The sequence below is a fragment of the Pleurodeles waltl genome, chromosome 4_2 (assembly GCF_031143425.1).
Source record: "Pleurodeles waltl isolate 20211129_DDA chromosome 4_2, aPleWal1.hap1.20221129, whole genome shotgun sequence".
NCBI lineage: Eukaryota > Metazoa > Chordata > Amphibia > Caudata > Salamandridae > Pleurodeles > Pleurodeles waltl.
The window spans coordinates 544,201,097-544,221,712 of NC_090443.1; the positions used below are offsets into that span (position 1 = coordinate 544,201,097).

At 45.6% G+C, this 20,616-nt stretch overlaps 1 protein-coding gene across 1 annotated transcript in view; it reads right to left on the reverse strand.

Moving 5' to 3' along the window:
- Window positions 1-20,616, reverse strand: part of CACNA1E (calcium voltage-gated channel subunit alpha1 E) — a 1,379,194-nt gene that overhangs the window by 405,122 nt on the left and 953,456 nt on the right. The window contains exon 27 of the mRNA XM_069233198.1: window positions 13,002-13,098. Coding sequence (XP_069089299.1) covers window positions 13,002-13,098 — 97 coding nt within the window. The remainder of the gene's footprint in view (window positions 1-13,001; window positions 13,099-20,616) is intronic.

Sequence of the window (20,616 nt, forward strand, 5' to 3'; positions counted from 1 at the left end):
TGTAGTGTTATCATGTGAAATGACTGTTTCTTTAGAAACTTGTTTAGCTGCTGTCGATCAAGTATCAGTCTCCATTCACCTGACTTCTTCTTGACAAGGAAAAATAGAAATAGAGACTTGAATTTTGTAGGGTATAGAATATTTGTTCTATTGCTTTTTTTAACAGAGAAATAATCTCCAATTTCAAAAGAAGAAGATGCTGATAGGACCTTCTTTCTGGTGGAGTAGGCAGAAGTTTCAGGAGGAATTCTATAGTGTGCCAAAGACACACAAGGTCTAGAACCAATCTGTAGTTACAGACTGCCAGTGTCTGTAATAAGTCACAATTCTCCCATCCATTAAACTTGGGGAAGTGAGTGACCAACCCCTAATAAACATCACTGACATCTTGAAGAATCTTGATTGTCAAACAGAATTCTTCAGGGGAGTTTGTCTTGTGTAGGTTGTTGGAGGTAGCGCTCTATATTATTGCTGGGGTACTGCTGACACTAGCCCTACATAGTGTGCTAATATGGCTGGTACTTGTAAAATTTGTTACCATCTCTGTTGAGAATCTGACTCCCTTCCTCTAGTCTCACAAAGTCATTGAAGTCGCCACTGCTGCAGCACACCCAGTAATTTTACTGATTCGGTGTTTAATTAATTTAATTGTAATGCATCTGCAACATGTTTACGGAACAACGCTTCTCTGTCAAAAGGCATGTCTAATATCTTAACAACAGCAGGCGATAGTTTTCATGAAGCAGAGGACGATGCCACAGAGGCACACATCAGCACTATTGTGAGCAACAGTTGTCCAAAATACATAAGCCTGGATGAAATAGCTGAGGCTATTGGAGATGAGGTGGTGCTGACGAGGGTGAAAGAGTCCCTGGGAAAGGGATCATGGACAGACTTCTTGAAATGAATCAGTGGGAGGGCAGAGGCCGAACAGGAAAGACTGAGAAAACTATGGAGAGTTCGCAGTGACCTCAGCTCCACCCAAGAAGGACTGGTACTCCGGGGACATCGGCTGGTGATCCCCAAAAGTCTGCAGCACCGGGTCACTCAGATAGCTCATGGTGGCCACCAAGGCACAGCCAAAATGAAGGCTTGCATGTGGGAAAAAGTGTGGTTTCCGGACCTTGAGCTGGAAGTGGACACCCTAGTAAGACAGTGTCCTCGATGCCAGCTCACGAGTGCCTCAGAAGCACCAGCTCCCACTGAGAAGGAGGTCACCTGTGACGAGCCAGGGTCTAAAATTAGCCTTGACTTTGACAGCTTTCTATATGGATGTCTCACCATGGTATTGGTGGACAGGTACTCCAAGCATCAGCTGGTAGAGGTCGTCACCTCGACTGCTTATGCCAATGTAGCACCTGTGCTCGAAAAAGTCTTTGCCATGTTTTGACTGCCTGGAGAAATAAAGACAGACAATGTAGTCCCCTTGCAGGGAACTGACTGTCAATCATTGATGGGAGACCTTGGAATACATCACCGGTGCATCACTCCCCAGTGGCTCCAGTCTGACAATTTCTATTGCAATCCTGTTTTCAGGAAAATGGTACTGCAGGTGGCAGAGTGGAGGTTCTTTTGGTGCAAAAATAATGTTTCTATCAATTCTAAATAGAAGGAACTACAAATTTGGTTGATCAAGAGCACCACTGATTTACATAAGTGCTCTCCCACTGCCAATCTATCACTGTGGCCCTCAGGGGCATAGCTTGAGATTGGGGAAGGGGGCATTCTGCAGCACACATAGAAGGAGCAAATCACCATTAATGATTGCTTATGTGCGGGAAGGTGTCCCTTCCTGCACTTAAACAATCACCCCGCAACACAGGCATCCTTGCGCCATGGCGCATGGATGGCTCCGTTGGCGCCAGGCAGCTGATTTAGCGTCGGTGCAGGAGAAAACACAGGGATGCGCCCTATTCTTGTAAATACTGGGCATCGTTGAGTTTTGGAAATGATGCAGCTTGGCGCAGCAATATTGCTTGCGTACCCGCGCTGTACCATTCCCTACTAAATGAGGCCCCTAGTGTCTGAATTGCACAATGTGAAACAAGAGACTTGGGTATAAATCCCAGCTTCTTCACATAACCAAATTGTGTGATCCTAAGCAATTGTTTTATTTCACTTTACCTCCCTTTTTCCTTTTTTCTTCCTTATCACATATGAGGACCTTAAATTACATGACTTAAGGATGTGCACTGTACAAAAAAACCTTCTGTGCCTGATTTAGTCAACTATAACGTTGTTCATGTCTAATAGAAATCCAGGCCTCCCAAGAGGTCACATAACAACCAACTTGCCTCTTAGTTCACATTTCAGGTTGTCAGGATGGGATGAATGAAAGTTTCTAAATTCATGCTTGAAAGCATTAACTTACAAAAATACTTCTCAATGCACTGATACAATCTTGAGTGCTAATGTGAAATGGTTCTGCATGTTCATGAAATCCACTTTTTGAACTTTCGAACAGACTTTATCATACTTTTATACTTTTGCTGCAAGATGTCTATTAATGAAGGTGTTTTTAAATTAAGAGATGCAGCGCACCCTAATTACTTCCTTTCTTCAACTTCAATTAGCCTTTAAATAAATAATTGCCAGTTTATTTAACATTTTATGGCCCTGATTTATACTTTTTGACGCTAAACTGCTCTAACGCAGTTTAGCGTCAAAAAGTATACCCCCGGCTAGCGCTATTCTAAGATGCCAGCCGGGCGTCTTATATATCAAAGGGTGGGCTAAAGTCATGGAGAATGATGTTAGCCAGATAGGGGTGGAGGTATGGGAGTAGTGGGTTTAGCGTTAAAAAATTGTGTTAGGCTGGTTAGAGTAAAAAAAGATGACTCTAACCAGCCTAGCGTCATTTATTGATGCTAAACTTACCATACCACGCGACTCCTGTCTTATAAAAGACAGGAGTCATGCCCACCACCCCAGTGGCCAGCACAGCGGACAAGGGTCCCCTGGGCATGGCCATTGCACCCTGTGTCATGCATGGGGGCCCATGTCAGGACCCCCAATGACACTTTTAAGAAAATACAGAAATACTTACCTCTACTTACCTATACTTACCTGGGATGGGGTCCCCATCCTCCGCAGTCCCTCTGGTGTGGCTAGGGGTGTCCCTGGGGCCTGGGGTGGGTACCTATGGGCTTGTTCCATGGTGTTCCACCATGGAAATAGGCCCACAGGTCCACTAACGCCTGCCCTGACCCAGGCGTTAAATAATGGCGCTAAGCAAGCCCGCCTCCCTCCTGTGCCCCATTTTTGCATGGGAGGATAAATAAGACGCTAGGCCCTTACAGTAATGTTTTACCCAGGAATGCCTATCTTGCATCTCATTGATGCAAGGTAGTTCTCCACAGGCAAAAAATGACTTTAACTACAATATTTTGGCGCTAGACATGTCGAGCGCCAAAATATAACTATGGAGTTAAGTTTGCACTGAATTAGCGTAAAAAAAAGTGCCGCTAATTCAGCGCAAACAGAGTATAAATATGCTCCTTAAAGTTAGTGCTGAGTTGAGTAAACAGCTGCACAGTGCTGCTGTTGACCAGAGGGCCGCATGCAAAGGTCAGGAGGGCCGCATGCGGCTCCTGGGCCATACTATGAGTATAACTGCCCTAAATCTTGGACAAGGAAACATTAATTCCAATGGCTATTGTTAATGTTTAAAATGTGAAACCAAAAATATAACAACTAGAAGGAAATGGTGCAAAAACTCTAATGACCTTAAAGCCTATTAAGCAAACTTAAAAGTATATAATTATGTCACATCTTTGAGGAAAAGGAAGTTGCGTGAAAATCACTGGGGTCCATGACTGCATATGCTCTCTCTTTGGAAGCATGGTGGATTCCCTGACTCTAAATAGTGGGGCAAGGTAGGAGCACTTTTGTCAAAATTTTTATATTAGCCAGCCACTCTATCAGCGGGTGGACATTCCTTTTTGAGTACAATCCCCAAAGCAGTGGTCGGTTTCAGTAATATAAAATATATTTCCTGGATCCCACCATGCCTTGCATAGCAGGAAAGCTTACCCTAAACATTGCTGGGTCCTACACTTAAATTTGGCAGCCCCAGAAAAGCCACCACATCGGAAATTTCTGATGTCACAGTTAATTGAACAGTGGTTCTGGAACAGTTTTCGGAGTGGGGGCGCGGCCAACTATTTTACAGACCTGTCAACCTACAAATAAATGTAACTGTGTGAGGACAGGAAGGGGCGTTGGAAGGGGTAGGATATTGTGCAGAAAGCTACCTAAGAGGCACTCCGCCCTGCACAAATTCCCCCATGTGCCCTGCCACATGAAAAAAAAAAAAGGTTGCTCAGGCTGATGCCGATGTTCTTGGGTGTTTTCACATCCCTTAATAGCCTTTGCAGCTTGCAACCTCCAAAGATGAGCAGGAAATCCACTTTGTGCCATAGTTTCCAGCTGGTCTTCCCTTTCAACCCGTGATTTTGGCTTCTCCACGGGTGACCATATGAAGGGAGACAGAATGGTAAGTTACAGTTGCAACTTATGAGTTGGCAGGTCTGAGGTCACATCACTGAACTCACAGGGATTATAAAAAATCCAAGTAGAGACAAAAAACATTTGTCACAACTGAGCCACGCAAATTCAGGAAGCGAATAGTAAGGGAGTATTATGTAGTTAATGTTGCATTTTGTAGCACACTGTCACAAATATATTACAAAAATATGGTGTGATAGTGTGCTATTATTTACTGACAGCAAATTTTCCAATTAATGATTTTACATAGACGTGTAGTTTTATTAATAAACTATATAGCACACAAATGCTAATGTGGGCATGAAAAAGTTACTTAACTTCGGTAACAACTCTGTCTAACCACAGATTCTTTACCTTAGAAGTATCCCCAGGTGTCAAACTGTAATCTGGAAATTTTTCATGAGCAGTACTCCAGCACGGGAAGCATCCCGAAAAACAAGTCCTTGTTCAGGGCCTTAACCACGCATGTGCTGAACCACGTACAAGTCGGCTGAGGAGGACGATGCGATCAAGGAGTAGGTAAGCTGGACTGGGGCTGTTTTAAGGGCAGGGGGGGTCGGGTATTTTTTGTTTTTGGGGTGAGGTGGGGGGCTCGGGTGATTAAGGTTTAGGGGTGGGGGAGGAGGGGTCACGGTTTAGGTTTTAGGGGTGGGGTGGGGGTTGGGGTGCTTTAGGTTTTAGGGGTGGGGAGTCGGGTTATTTTTAGTTTTTGGGGGTGGGGTCGGGGCTCGGGCTGATTAAGGTTTAGGGGTGGGGGGTCCGGGTTTAGGTTTCAGGGGTGGGGGGTTGGGGTGCTTTAGGTTTTAGGGGAGGGGGGTTGGGGTTGCGGTAATGTTGGGGGTGGGGGGTTGGGGTGGTTGTGGGGGTGGGGGTCACAGTAATTTTTAGGGGTGGGGGAGGGGGCCAGTGGGAACGTATGCTGGAACCATGCATGCCCTTCACTAATGCCTTTAACAGGAATGCCTTTACAACGAAAAATCTTTGTTAACGCATTTGTGGTAAAGGCATTAGTGGTAACAACAAGGTCGTTGTTCTGACCTCGTTGTTCAGGCATGCGTGGTTCGAGCATGCGGTGTTCCGACATATAACCCTCCAGCGCAGCAGTAGGAGGCATCGTTTGGCTCCCCATGGCTTCATCCATATCAGAAGTGACATGCTCAGTGCCTATATAGGTGCCACTGTCAGTTTCTTTTTGCAACTTTCCACTTCAGAAGCATGGGTCCACAAAGAGCACTGACCACTGGTGTATTGAACTAGAGCCCTGAAAAGGGAATAGCCTTGCAGCTAGAAACCCGTTCCCAGACAGCAGAGGATGGGTGGGTTGGTAAGGAATCTGTGTTGAGAGGCTCTACCAGTTAAGGTTGAATCGAAGGTAAGTAAATTGTTCATCTGATGGAGACTTCTAGACGCAGATTCCTTACCTTAGACTAGAGACCCAAACATCACCTCCCAGAGGAAAGCCTGAGAACATGATTTAAACCAGAAAGTTGCACAGGACCGAATAAGCAAAGTGCCCGTCCAGACAGATCTCACTGTTCAGGCAGTAGCACTTGGTGAACATGTGCATTGAGGTCCATGTTGCAGCCTGGCAGATAACCAGGACTGGAACTTTGCGTGGTAACGTAGTGGTCAAAGCCTTTGCTCTGGTGCAAGAAGTGCACAAGTCTTCTGGGGTTTGCTTCTTAGCCAATGCTTAGCAGATCTCAATGTAGAGTATGATCTATCAGAAGATGGTCTGTTTCTGCACAGCCTTCCCTTTCTTGGTTTAGACATACCCCCATGAAGAGTTGCTTGCCCATCTGGAATGGTTTTGTGTGGTGACAGTAGAATGACAACGCTCGGTTTCGGTCCAGCCGGTGCAGTCTTTCCTCTTCCTTAGAAGTATGCAGTGGAACGTAAAAAGGTAGGCAAGGTGATGGACCGGCCTACATGGAAGGCAGTGACCACCTTCAGCAAGAAGGATACTCGAGTCCAGAGGATCAACCTGTTTGAAGAAGAAAGATAAGTATGGAGGCTGAGATGACAACACTTGCAGTTCACTGACCGTCTGGGCAGATGTAATTGCTGCTAGAAAGGCTGTTTTGAGGGTGAGAAGCCTGAGAGGACACGTATGAAGCAGCTGAAACAAGGAGCACACATTAGAAAAGTGAGAACCAAATTAAGGTCCCATTGAGGCATAACGAAGGAAGCAGGAGGAAACATGCTGCAAACCTTGAGAAAACCTATTTACAATAGAGGACGTGAAGAAGGATGATCAGGCAGCCACAGGAAAGCAGAGATTGTAGCTAAGTAACCCTTCAATATGCCCAATGTGGAGCCCTGCTGGATGAGGGTAAGGATGAACAAAAGGACTTGGGAAAGCGGCCCACTCATACTGTCATGGTGGAGAGATATCAAGCTGCTACAATAACATTACTGACTTTGGGCAGAAGGTCAAAAGCCTTCAACTGTCGCCCCTCAATCTCTATGCATAAAGGCAAAGCGCTGACAGGTTCGGGTAGAGAACCCTCTCCTGCTACTGTGACAGGAGATCCTTTTGAAGGGGGAATCTGATAGAAGTACCAAGGGACATGCATGCCCCACAGCTCGAGATACCAGACTCTCTGAGCCAAGCCCAGAGCCACAAGGATGACTTCAGTCCGGTAGTTTCTGATCTTCTTGAGAACTCGGCAGGAGTGGTATGGGCTGAAAGGCATATAGGAAGCCAAAGCTCCACTCAAGATGAAAAGTGTCTCTAAGTAAAAGCTGCCTTGGAAACTGCAGCACACAGAACTGCTGACTTTGGGTGTTCTTGGAGGTGGCAAGAAGCTCTATTCAAGGCTCTCCCCACTGCTGAAAGAGACATTGCAGCACCTCAGGTTGGCGGTGCTATTTGTGATCTGCTAGGCATCTTCAGCTAAGTTTGCCCGCACTGGCGTTCAGGGTGCCTGCCTGGTGTTGAACCACAAGGGAAATACCATCACATTTCAGCAATGTTCAGAAGCACAGGGCCTCATGACATAAGGTCCACCCTGCCCTGTTTGTTGCAGTACCACATGGCGATGGTGTTGTCCATGAACAGCTACACTAGCCTTGATGGAGGGTAGAAAGGCTTTCAATGCCAAACAGTCTGTACAGAGGTTCTACAGGTTGAAGTGGAGTCTTGGTCCCACTGCAGAGTCCGTATATGCCAATGGGCATGCTTCACTAGCAGGTTGCAGGCCCAGCAACCTCAGAGTCAGTTTCACCGTAACCCAGGACAGAGACTGAAATAGTGGTATCATAGCTTGAATATTCCAGATTGGCCATTCGGAGGGATAAGCCCAAAACTGCACTGTGTCAAGAACAGCTCTAATGAAAGGGAGAGCCTGAGAAGAGACCAGGTGTGACTTCAGCATGTTTGTAGTGAACCACAGTGAGGGCAGGGGATGTACTGTCATCTGGAGGGAGACGACTGCCTGGGCGAGCTCGCCTTCAACAGTCAGTCTTTGAAATAGGGGATGATTGGCACCCCTGATCTCTGCAAATAAGCTGCAAGCACCGACATCACCTTGGTTAACACCTGAGAGGTGTTAGAAAGGTCAAAGGGGTGCACGATAAACTGAAAGTGCTTGTGGCCTATCATGAACTACAGGTAATGTCTGTGGGCATGCAGGACGAGAATGTGGAAGTTTGCATCCTGTGAGTCCAGCACTACCATCCTGCCTCCCAGGGCTAGGACAGACAGGACTTGAGCAAGCGTGAGCATTCTGAATTTCTCCATTTTTAGAAAGAAATTGAGAGGGTGCAGGTTTAGGATAGGACAAATGCCTCCATCCTTTTTGGGCACCAGAATGTAGCAGGAATAACAATCACAACCTACTTCTGATGCCGTCACCCTCTCTATGGCTAGCTTGGCCAAGAGAGCCCCCACTTCCAGATGGATTAATGAGATGTGGTCCTCCGTCAGGCTGTCACACGTGGGTGGCATAGGTGGAGGAGTAATCACAAAGCAGATGGAGAAGCCCCTTCGGACAATCTGGAAAACCCAGAGGTTGTATATTATCGATCTCCAGTGGAGCAGGTGATGGCATATCCTGTCTCCCAGTGGGTGCCCTTGATGGTCCAAGGGCAAACTAAAACGGCTTGGAGGCTGAAGCTGTCGGGTGGCAAAGAGGATGGACTGGTTCGACCTCTAACTACCTGACTTACTGTGTCTGTGGGTACTGCATCCTCAGCCATGCAGAGGCTGGGAAGCTTGTGTGCCGAGGTGGCTGGGCAGTTAGAGGTGTGGCTTGAAGCCCCTTCTGTGGCCACAAAAGTAGTGAAAGGCTGACTGGGGTTGGTAAGGGGCTATAGAAAGGCCCAAGGACCTGACCATAGCTCTGCTATCCTTGAAGTGCTCCAGCCCTGAGTCCACCTCTCCTCTGAAGAGACAGAGCCATTGAAGAGCATGTCCCTAAGCAAGGCTTGGACATTCCCCGCAAAGCCAGTGATTTGTAACCAGGTGTGGCACCTAAACGCCACCAACAATGAAACTGTTTTGCCTAGCGAGTCGGTTTTATCCAATTCACAACTTATGATGAACTTAGGTGCACCTCTCCCAACCATCATCGCCTGGGAGAGTATAGCCAAGGGCATCCCTGGAACCATAGGCAGCACCTGCGCAATTGAGTCCCACAGTGAATGGGAGTATCAGTTCAAAAGGCATGCAGTGTTCACCAACCGTAGTGCCAGGCTGGCAGAAGAGAACATATTCTTCCCCAAGGTATCTGGCCTCTTGGATTCCTTGTCCGGTGCAGTGGGAAAGCGTCAGGATTTGGCCACCCTTCTCACCAGCATAGCAAATGAGGCTCCCTCCTCTGTATTCATGGTAGGAGAACAGACCAAGCCAGTATCTGGAGAGGTGTGCAGCCCATTGGCATCCACCAGATCCTCCCATCAGGTGTCCTTGGTGACATCTAGGGCTAGTATCCATCAGGGTACAGTTGATCCTCCCATTCATCCCCAAATCCTAGTCCATAGGAATTGGGAACAGGCTCCAGCCTGGAAGGAATGCCTCCCATCAGTGCCAGAGTCGGACATTGCCCATCCGTGCTCTGTGTTGGGATGAGAATGGGGAACGCACCACTGGTGGCACTGAGGACATCAGCAATGGGATAGGGGAAGGTTGAGGTGTCCGACCGGCACTGGTCTGGATCTGTTTTTGGATCCAGGGGGGCCATCTGTTGCTGGAGGCAAACCTGCCACCTGAAGACCAGTAGGGGCCCCTCCTGAACATAAGGGGCCTGGTGGCACACCAGTCAAGAAGGGATGCCCAAATATGAGGTGCGTGGCCTTATAAAACTTACAGAGGTGGGTGGGGATCACTCTGGCTCCAGGAAACTCAGGAGGCATGGAGATGGTCCTGGCGCAGGCACAACCGCAGAACCAGACCTGTAATACCAATGTTCCCTTGTCGGATGACTTTGATGAACGGATGACGTCAAAAATACCTCTTTAACTTCTTGGTCTTTTTGCACTTGTGGGACTTATCCTCACGTCTGGACTACATTAGGTGTGACGACGAGTGCTTGCAGTGGCTCTGCCACAGCTCCCGGGACCGTTCTCTCTACAAGGAAAGAGACAGTTCCAACATTGCACATCTAGCGGCAAGGAGCTTGACGGACCATTCCCTCAAGGCCTTAGAGTGCATGCAGCAGCAATCGACAGAGGTCTTGGCGTCGTGGTCAGGCTCGAGTCACCAGAGGTAGACTAGGTGTGGGTCAGTCACTGGCATTTGTGCTACAGGGCTTAAAACCAGCCCTACTTGCGAACGTCACTACCACATGAGGAGACAATGTCTCAAAAAATCTTCAGCAAAAGGTTAAAAAAAGGTCAGTCAAAAAGTGACTGGGGCTAGCTTGTCTGGATCTGTGCTGACAGGCACAGAAAGAAAAGAAATGATATCAGCGCACTGAGGTGGCACCTTGATTGCACCACGCACATCACTTCAGACGCTGACATCGCCAACAACGCCAGGTAGAGTTAAACAATGCCACCTACTGGCGGGTAGGGGTGCTGCTCATGAAAAAATTTCCAGATCAAGTCCAGCACCTGGGGATAATTCAAAGGTAAGGAATCTGCAGGAATCTGCAGTTAGATGTCTCTATCAGATATTACATTTGTCTGTGTGTTACAAAAAAAATGCATCCTACAGGATTTCCATTCACACCAGCAAGATTAACACATAGTTCACTTTAAAAAATATTCACAGTTTGCAGAAAAGAAAATTAAACAACACTTTGCTTGTTAAATGTCTAAGCAGCAACTTGTCAGAAGACTAGTGTGACGTTCAACCTCTGTCGCTGAATGAACAAATGTGACAAGATAGAAACAAAATTTTAAGCAATCTTTAATGTCATTAACCTTTGGTACTCCAACATAGTCATTTTGGGACTACTGCAGCACCCCTACTTCGAACACATAAAACGTTGAGGCTCCTTTATTGGAATTCTAGAGTTTCCCCTTCCGCTAAACAAGGAGCAGCAGCCCTGCTGATTTACCCTTGACTCCTACTCTGCTAAACGCTAAGTGGCACACCACAGTACAGAAATTCACACTGGCGAAAGAGCACGTGAAAAAGATCTCCGTGTCTCAGCTATGATGACTTAGACAGAAACTGAAAAGCTGCAAGACGAATGTATGACGGCATCATTAAAGGGAGAATAGTACCTGAGTTGAAACAAAGTTCACCTTCAATGATAGCCAATCGAAACGAGGGAACGTTATTTTCAGAATACTGCAGAACACGTATCAGAAACTAACTTATGTGAAGAAATTATAGGTAGTGATGTATAGGGGTAAATTTTGCAAATCGTGTGAAACTCTGCGTACAACACTAGAGGTTCACAAAAGTTTTCTTTTTTTCTTTTTAGGTGATATCACGTTTTACGTTTTGCCACATTTGCGTGAAAATCTTGTTTTTGGCTCCCATTTAAATAAGAAAAGGCAAACCAGCATAAAAACTAAGGCCCTCATTCTGACCTTGGCGGTCTTTTCGCGAGACCGCCGAGTTACCGCCACGGTGAAGACCGCCGACCGCGGCGGTATGCCGCTGTGCGCATTCCGACCGCTGGGAGCGTTCCGCCGGGAAACCGCCAGCAGCCACACTGGCGGTCGGCAGAAAAGTGGAGACTGGTCAACCTCCACCGCCACGCCAGCAGAACACCGCCCACAGAATTACGACCCACATATCTGTGTGGCGGTCTTCTGTTGGCGGTGTTCTGTTGGCGGTCACCTCCCCATGGCTCCCGTCGCCTCCCGGAGGACCAACGCACAAGGTAAGTTGACCGTCCGTGAGGGGAGGGGGAGGTGGGGTGTTGTGTGATGTGGGCGTGCATGGGGGTGTGCGTGTGAGTGTGTAGAGGGGGTGTATGAGTGCGTGTATGCGGGCGGGGGGTGCTGCTGTGTCTATGGGTAATGTGTGCTGTTCGGCAGGTGCGCATGTCTGCATGTATGTGTGCGGGTATGTGTCCCCGTTGTGTATGTGTGTGTAGGGGGTGTGTATATGTGCATGTTGGGGGTGTGTGCATGTCGGGGTGCATGTATGTGCATGTCTGGGTGGGGGTGGGGAGGGGGTTCGTACCACCTCTGGGGGGTGGCAGGGGGGTGGAGGGTGTGGGGGGAGGACTCGGGTGGGTAGTGGGGGGTGGGGGAGACCCCTATCAGTGCCAGGGAAGGAATTCCCTGGCCCCGATAGTGCTTACCGCCATGGTTCGCATGGCGGTTCCCAACCGCCAGAAACCGCGGCGGTAGGCAGGGTCATGATACCGTTGGCGGTCTTGGGACGACCGCCGGGCCGGAGTGCGCAAACTCCAGCCCGGCGGTCATGACCGCCGTGGCGGTCGGAGTGGGGAAGTGGCGGTCGATCGCGGCGGTGACCGCCGCGGTCAAAATGCCATTTTTCTGACCGCCGGTCTGAATGAGGGCCTAAATGTTCATCATTTGCCACTGGGTACAGGAAAACTCAGCAAAAGGAAAATGTGCAGGAAAAGTCAGCATATATTTTCCATCTTGGCAGGGCTGGATTGCAGTGAAATGTGTGCCATAATGGCGAGGCAAACAAAGGATGAGAGAAGACTGAGTTAAACCAGGAAACTGTAAACATTGCAAAATGTGACGTTCGACAATTTAGCAAAACATCGAAAAAAAATAGAGCATTACTGAGAGGTAATCTGTAGAACCATTAGAGAGTGACACGTCAGTGCCGAGTATAATAAAAAAGTTGTTAATAAGCACAGTACTGTTTATAAAAGGTCAAACCATAAACGACAAGCCGTTTACAAAGTAGGACCCTGCATACACTGTATATTGAAGGGGATACAAATCTGTATCATATCTGCATCACTTTGCTACTTTTCTAACCTCGTCCCCAACACACTCTGTCAAATATATACTTTCCTTCAATGTGCAGTACCACGCAACAGGGAAAATCCTGATATAGCCCTCCCACTTCACCCACATCCAGGAGCAGAGTGAGAGGGTATAAGTATTACCTTCAGCTTGGGAAGCCTCTTGATGGTTTTCAATGGACGTAGCACCCGCAAAACACGCAAAGACTTGATGGTCTTGATGTCACGCCCCTTACTGGTCCTGGAACCGACAAAGACGACAAAAGTCAACAATCACCTAAAGTAGAACACATGCAGAATAGTGGACCCTCACACGTTATTCAAGGCGGAAAGCTAGGAATTACATGGTTGAGAATAACAAGAACACGTGGAGGAAACTTTAATTTGCTTAGGCCATACTCATCTATGTAGCTCTTCTTTGTACAAATCCTAGGCCTTTCTCAATCATTACCACCTGACTCTCACAGTCACCTACGAGCTCTCCTTTCTTTCTCCTTCCCACCAAGACCGGCTGTCTTAGTTGTCACAGACCTTCCCTGAGCTTGCTCCACCTGCCCTCAGTACCCCTTATGTTGTGAGGCATTTCACTCCTTTCAATCTCGATCTCACCCTCCAAAGTGGCAGGGTAGCCAGATACTCCCGGCTTTGTCCAGCTTTCCTAGCAGATTTCGGGAAATTTAGCTCATGTCTCGTTTTTTAAAGGAGCTCGACTGACAACTATAGGAAGTGCGATTTTATGTTTTCCAAGGCAGAGATAGTTAGCAGCTGTTATTGGAAAGCAATTTAACTAATGGGTATGATACTGGCGTTATAAATTTCTATTGATTTATATTCTTAGGGGCATATTTGTACTCTGTTTTCATCAAATTAACTTCATTTTTTTTAACTTTTATTTGGTGCAAAACGAACTCCATATTTATACTTTGGCGCTAGACCTGTCTAGCGACACATTTATGGAGTTAAAGTCATTTTTTGGAAGTGGAAACCTACCTTGCCTTAATGAGATGTAAGGTAGGTGTTCCGGTGCAAAAAATGACTCTATGGCCTTGACGCCATATTTATACTCTCATGCAAAAATGGTGCACAGGAGGGAGGAGGGTCAAAAAATGAGGCAAAGCTTGCTTTGCCCCATTTTTTAACGCCTGGGTCAGGGCAGTCATTAGGGGACCTGTGGGCCTATTTCCATGGTGGAACACCATGGAATAAGCCCACAGGTGCCCTCCCCAGGCCGCAGGGACACACCCCACCCACACCATACAGATAGCTGAGTATTGTGGATCCCATCCCAAGTAAGTACAGGTAAGTATTTTTTTTTTTTTTAAGTGCCATTGGGGGCCCTGAAATGGTCCCCCCTACATGGTACTGGGTGCAATGGCCATGCCCAGGGGACCCCGGTCCCCTGTGCTCGCCACTGGGGTGATGGGTATGAATCCTGTCTTTTCTAAGACAGGAGTCATGTGGTATGGATGGTTTTGCGTCAGAAAATGACTCTAGGCAGGTAAGAGTAATTTTTGTTACTCTAAACTGCCTAACGTCATTTTTTGGTGGAAAAACCCCTTCCTCCATACCGCCAGCCCCACCTGATTAAAGTAAAAATTTTTTTGCCCCTAGCCTACCCTGTGCACCAGCTTGCACCATTCCATAAATATGGTGCACAGCTGGTGCACAGAAATGGTGCAAGGCGGTGCTAAACGTTTTGGTGCAAAACTGAGTTGGTGCAGTTTTGCACAAAAAAGTATAAATAGGAGCCTTAGGGGCATATTTATATTCCGTTTGCGCCGGATTTGCGTCGTTTTTTTGACGCAAATTCGACGCAAAACTAACTCCATATTTATACTCTGGCGTTAGACGCGTCTAGCGCCAAAGTCCATGGAGTTTGCGTCATTTTTTAGCGTGGACACCTACTTTGCGTTAATAATATGCAAGGTAGGCGTTCCCGTCTAAAAAATTGACTCCGAGGCATGTGCGCCGTATTTACACTCCCGGGCAAAAATCACGCCCGGGAGTGGGCGGGTCAAAAAAAATGACTTCCAGCCGCTTTTGCGTCGTTTTTTAGCGCCTTGTCAGGGCAGGCGTTAAGGGACCTGTGGGCTCGGAAGGAGCCCAGAGGTGCCCTCCCATGCCCCCAGGGACACCCCCTGTCACCCTTGCCCACCCCAGGAGGACACCCAAGGATGGAGGGACCCATCCCATTTTTTTGTGGCATAGGGGGGCCTGATTTGTGCCCCCCTACATGCCACTATGCCCAATGACCATGCCCAGGGGACAGAAGTCCCCTGGGCATGGCCATTGGGCAAGGGGGCATGACTCCTGTCTTTGCTATGACAGGAGTCATTTCAATGGGGGTTGGGAGTTAAAAAAAATGGCGCAAATCGGGTTGAGGCGAAAATTTTGCCTCAACCTGACTTGCCCCATTTTTTGGCGCCCAAGCACCATATTCCCCTACGCCGCCGCTGCCTGGTGTACGTCATTTTTTTTCACGCACACCAGGCAGCTCCGCCAGCTAACGCCGGCTAACGTCATTGAATAAATACGGCGCCCGCATGGCGCTTCAGAATGGCGTTAGCCGGCGCTAATTGTTTTGACGTAAAACTGCGTTAGCGCAGTTTTGCGTCAAAAAGTATAAATATGGCCCACAGTGTCTCTTCTGTCACTGTATGCTGATGAGCTTTGTCATTCTGTGCGCTCGGTTGAATCTGAATTGTAGCCCTTCTTCTATTTTTGAGAAATGTGCTGGGTGTTGACTTTAAACATCTGGATACCATACAAAGAGGGGAACCTCTGTTTCCTTTGTGGAATACAAACGTTAAAATCACAACATTAACAGTTAAGATATACACCTGCTGATACACCTCAAACCCAACCAGAAGCTAAATACTCTGCACTTATATCTTTGACTTTTGACTTAGCAACATCTCTATTTTTAGCCTTCAAGTGTGATTACAGGGCCAGCATTTAATTAGTACTGGCTCCCTGTTATTCATGGGTTTTGTTAGCATATATATCTAGAGGATGAGATATTCAATAGGATTCAGATCAGTAGCAATCAGACAGCTGTTGTGAGTGTTATGTTAATAGTTCAGCGAGCTCCAGCTCATGATTATGCCTATTGTAGCCAACAAACTTGAGTGAATGATCAGCTATTCCATTGACCCCAATAATCAGAACAGCTTTTTTGCCAACGTGTATTCATGGAGAGTCAATCAATCAATCAAGTTCAATAAATCTTTATTTGGCCAAATAGGGCCATAAAAGACACGATTCAATACAATACAGTCCTGTTTAAAAAAGAGTAAGATAACACAAAAGTTAAAAGGGGCAGATATTCGCACCACAACTGTTCCTAATGGAAATTAGCATGGTACGCCTCAGTTTACCAATTCACCCAACAGTATATAAAACAGATATCATTATAAGCAATTGGCAGTGCTCTTTTAAAGCGCAAGATGAATGATAAGAAATATAAAAGTTCATTGTTAATACAAAATAATTTAAATGATGTAAAACACCCAAAGGTTAAAATGAACATTGAATTGGGATTAGAGAGTTACAAAACAGACAAGGTGGTTACCATTCAATGGCTCTTCCCGTTCGTACTGCAGCTTTAAAACAGTTGTCCACTTTGAAACAAATATCAGGTGTATTGAATAACTGCAAGTGATACAAGGCCTCTCTCAATCTAAGGTGACCCAGTGAGTTTCACAGGAGTTTGAGAAAAAGTCTATTGGGATAATTATAATAATTACTAAAAAATGATGTGTAAAAGCGACTGCGCAGACGCCCCATGACAAGGACACAGCAAAGTTGTTCCTCCGAAAAAATGCCAAATTGATGCCCAGGACTCTAAAGCCGCCAGATCGTACCAGCTCTAAGACAGAAAAGGAGGGATCTCACCCAATGAGTAAGTTCTAATGAAAGGTACAAATTAGGCTCCACTCTAGCGAAGGACCTACAGAAAACCAATACAGTACTTTTTGCCATCTCAGTTCACAACCTTCTTTCCTCACAAAACTCCCAGAAGAGGCACTTTTCCCTGTGTTTGTCTTCTTTCTTGATACTCTCAGTGTGTGTAAACAAGGCGACTAGCCACAATGCCTGAAATGCTCTAAAAATGTAACTCAGCCAAGGGATGGAACACCTTCTCAAGACTGAGGCAGTCCAAGAAGACACTTTTACAAAATTGTGCTTAGGGATTAACCCAAATGCTAATCCAGAGTTTAAGAGGGGCCAATTGAACCCTATCTTCAACGTATTGTTAGCTTGACTCTGTATGGATAATGTAGCAGGAATCTGTCTGTGGTAGCTGTAAAAGACTCCGGCATATGCAGTTTTTCTCAAGCAGAAGAGTGAAGCTATTGTGTTATCCCCAAATCCCTGTCCCGTACATGGCGGCTGGGACACTGCTCCTTGAACAGTTAGCAAAGGTGCTATTGTCCCTTTCCCCCTTGCTCTGAGGAGATTATTAATTGCTCCAGCCGACCTCCTAAACTTAAGGCATGAGCTGGTCAGCTGGGACTGCCAAGAGCCGCAAGGGTTAAAAATTACACACAAGTAACTAAAGTCTTTTATACTACACAAGGGCTGGCCCTAAATAATGAAACTTACAGTGTAATTTCTTCTTGGCCCACAAGCCATGATGTGTGATCTACTATTATTTGTGGCCATGTCAAGGCTACCCATAAACAGGACGAAACAGACCACCAACACCCGCAGAGCACTGGGGGTCTGGGCTAATGAGACCCCGTCATCTGTGTATAACTATGTGGATAACTGTCTGTCTGCAATTCTGGTGGTGTCAACTGGAATAGAGGTCAAATAAGGGAAAAGGTCATTAGTATATAAAACAAAAAGTAGGGGGCCAAAATGCAGCCTTGAGGCACCGTGCATTTGAGGCAAAATTCCAGAGACATTTCACCGTTTCGATTCAAGAGCACTAATCACAAGGGATACCTCAACGCCCATATCCAGTAGCCACAACTTGGAACTGTTAACTGAATCAAATGCTGTTGAAGGGTCCATAAAGGCGAGGTACGGAGGGCAGCGCCTAGCGTGAACATACTTGTTAAATATTAAGCTCAGGTTTAGGCACTGTTCTACCGTACCCAGCCCTGGTCAAAACCCAAATCAGAAGAGGAAAAGAATATCTCACTCTTGGGCCCATTCAAAAAGACGGTTATAAATCACCCTGCCAATCATTCTAACAGTTCTATCTAAAAAGATCATGGAGAGTCAGACTATGCATTGGCTTGATCTCATTAATGCTCACTGCCTTAGCCTGCATATGTAGGGTGCACGAACAGACATTCCGTGGGCCGTATGTGGATACTGCTTATAATTGTACCCACAAGGTATGAGTGAGATACCAGAATCTTCATGAGTCAGAGATGATTAATAGTCATAGCTCAGAGAGTAGGTGTGAGTGGAGAATTCAACGGAGTTTTGCTAAATTAATATGCATGTTTTTCCTAAATATGTGTTAGTGTAGGATCATAAATACTGAATGTCTCAGCATAATAATAGTAATAGCTTTAGCCAGAGGATGTGGCTAAAGTATAAGGCATTCTTTGAGGGCCAGATCATTAATAGTCAAAGCTTTAACCACAATGTGTGGACAGAGTAACAAATATTAATTGGACCTCAGCTGTTTAATATTCACAATTTTAACCAAAAGGTCTAATATTATCTGGGCTTCAGAAGAAGAATATGTACAGCTTTAGCCAGAAGATGTGAGAGGATCATCAAATTCTTCAGACGTAAAACCATAAAAATTCAGAGTCTCTTTCCACAGCTGTGAAGTTTAAAGCTGATGTTGCATGAGCCCAAGCCTATAAAGATTACATTTTGTGAACTGACATTTCATGGATTCTGTCTTATTCGAATAAGAATCATTAGCCCACACATCACAGTGTAAAATCAGTCATTTCACAGGCTTCAATATACAGGAACAGACTTGACAACAACCCCACACAAGAGCTTTGTCCAGTATGTCACAATGTAGGCTCAGGCAGGCCATGCTTGTTGACCTATAAAGATTAACCCTTGCAACAGAAGGTGTCGATGGAGTACTAGACATTCAATGTGCCTCACATCTTTAGTATTTATAGCATTAGTCAGCAGGTGCGAGTGAGGAAGGCAACACTGCATAGTCCCAGCAAATTCCTATTCTTATCATTAGTGGACCTCGCTTCAGTATGGGATCACAGATTCCACGGACACCAGTTTATTAGAATTCACTTCCCTAGCCACCAAGCATCAGGGTGGGGACAGACATTTTATTAGTGAAGGAAGGAAAAAGTTATTTACACATAAGCCTAACTCTCCATCAAGGATTTTTTTCACTAATTTATGAACACTTGATATGTCTGCGAAAGGATGGTCTTTCTGTTTTTATATGTATATCTACTATCATTTTTTTTCAAAATAAAAACTAATTTAGCTGTGACAATCCAGACTAAGGGGTGTTTACACTTTTCACAGGCATCATTGTAAATGTTTTCTGCTGAGGTTTTGCACCTTTGGTGCTGGGCCTTTTTTTAAAATGCTGGGGACACTTCGTACTGAAGCCTTCATAACTTTTTTCCAGGCCAAATTTGCGAGCTTTTTTCCCAAATATTGTAAATTGTAACTGTACCCAGGGAAATCTAGAATGTAGCCAAAATATAAAAAAAAATCAAGATTTTTTGGGGAAAAAGCACCTAGTAGAAAGTGTATTGTTTTCTACAGGTGGTATCAACCAAAGGTTTCCTGTACTATGATCACCAACTTCCCATCTATCAGGAACAGGCAGAGTAGTGAAAAAAATCGATTTTACCACAGCGTTTGTGTTCTTCCAAGTAGTAGTCGATTTTTCTTATTTTTGTGGTTTTGTCCTACTTGTAGTTTGTGGTGAAAACAGATGTGAAATTCATAGATGATCAAAGCAACCTATACAATTCTGAATTCAACAATGGGTCGTTTGTGTACATCACTCATAGTTTTACTAATGAAGCTTATAATTGAAATAAAAACTAATGAAAATAAATAGGACACAAATAGAAACAGGTAAAAACACGTTCATCTCCTATTTTTTGGTCTAATCGCCAATTTATAAACGTAATGTTCCATTACATCTGTCAAGTCCGTCTGGTTGCAAGAACATATCATTTCTGTTAGTTGTCCAAAAATATGCAGTACCTAGACCCTGCAATTGAGCTGCAGCTTATAATTATATTTCTCAACGTACCAACCATGCATCAATTCAGATACTAAAATCTAATACAAAAAGGGTGTGATGGAAAAATATGTACATTTGAAATCTTTCTAGATTAAGAGTTTACGAATAGTGGTTGTCTGCACACCTCTGAATTTTATGTAGCCCTCACTATCATGTGATTCAGCGGGGATTTTAAAAAATGTGTTCTTTTTTGTATACTGACTTACAGTTGAAAGCCAAAAATGGAGAAAAATCTAATTGATAAATGACAGATGTTCTACTATTGTGACACTTCTGATAAAAACAGTACCACACTTTGTGTCAGTGGGCATAGCACCCGTGACAGTAAAGGCCCCAAAACATAACGTGGATCCATAAAGTTGATCCATTTTACGATGATAGTAACTGCAGTATTTGGGCCCCGGCTTTGTCCCCACTGAGGAAAACCTATTAGACCCAGGCATATCTGAAAACTAGAAACCTAGGGGACACCAACGTATTATGACATGCATGGAACCCACTCAATTTTCTTCTCTAAACGGTCATACAAACCTCAGAAATTGGCTA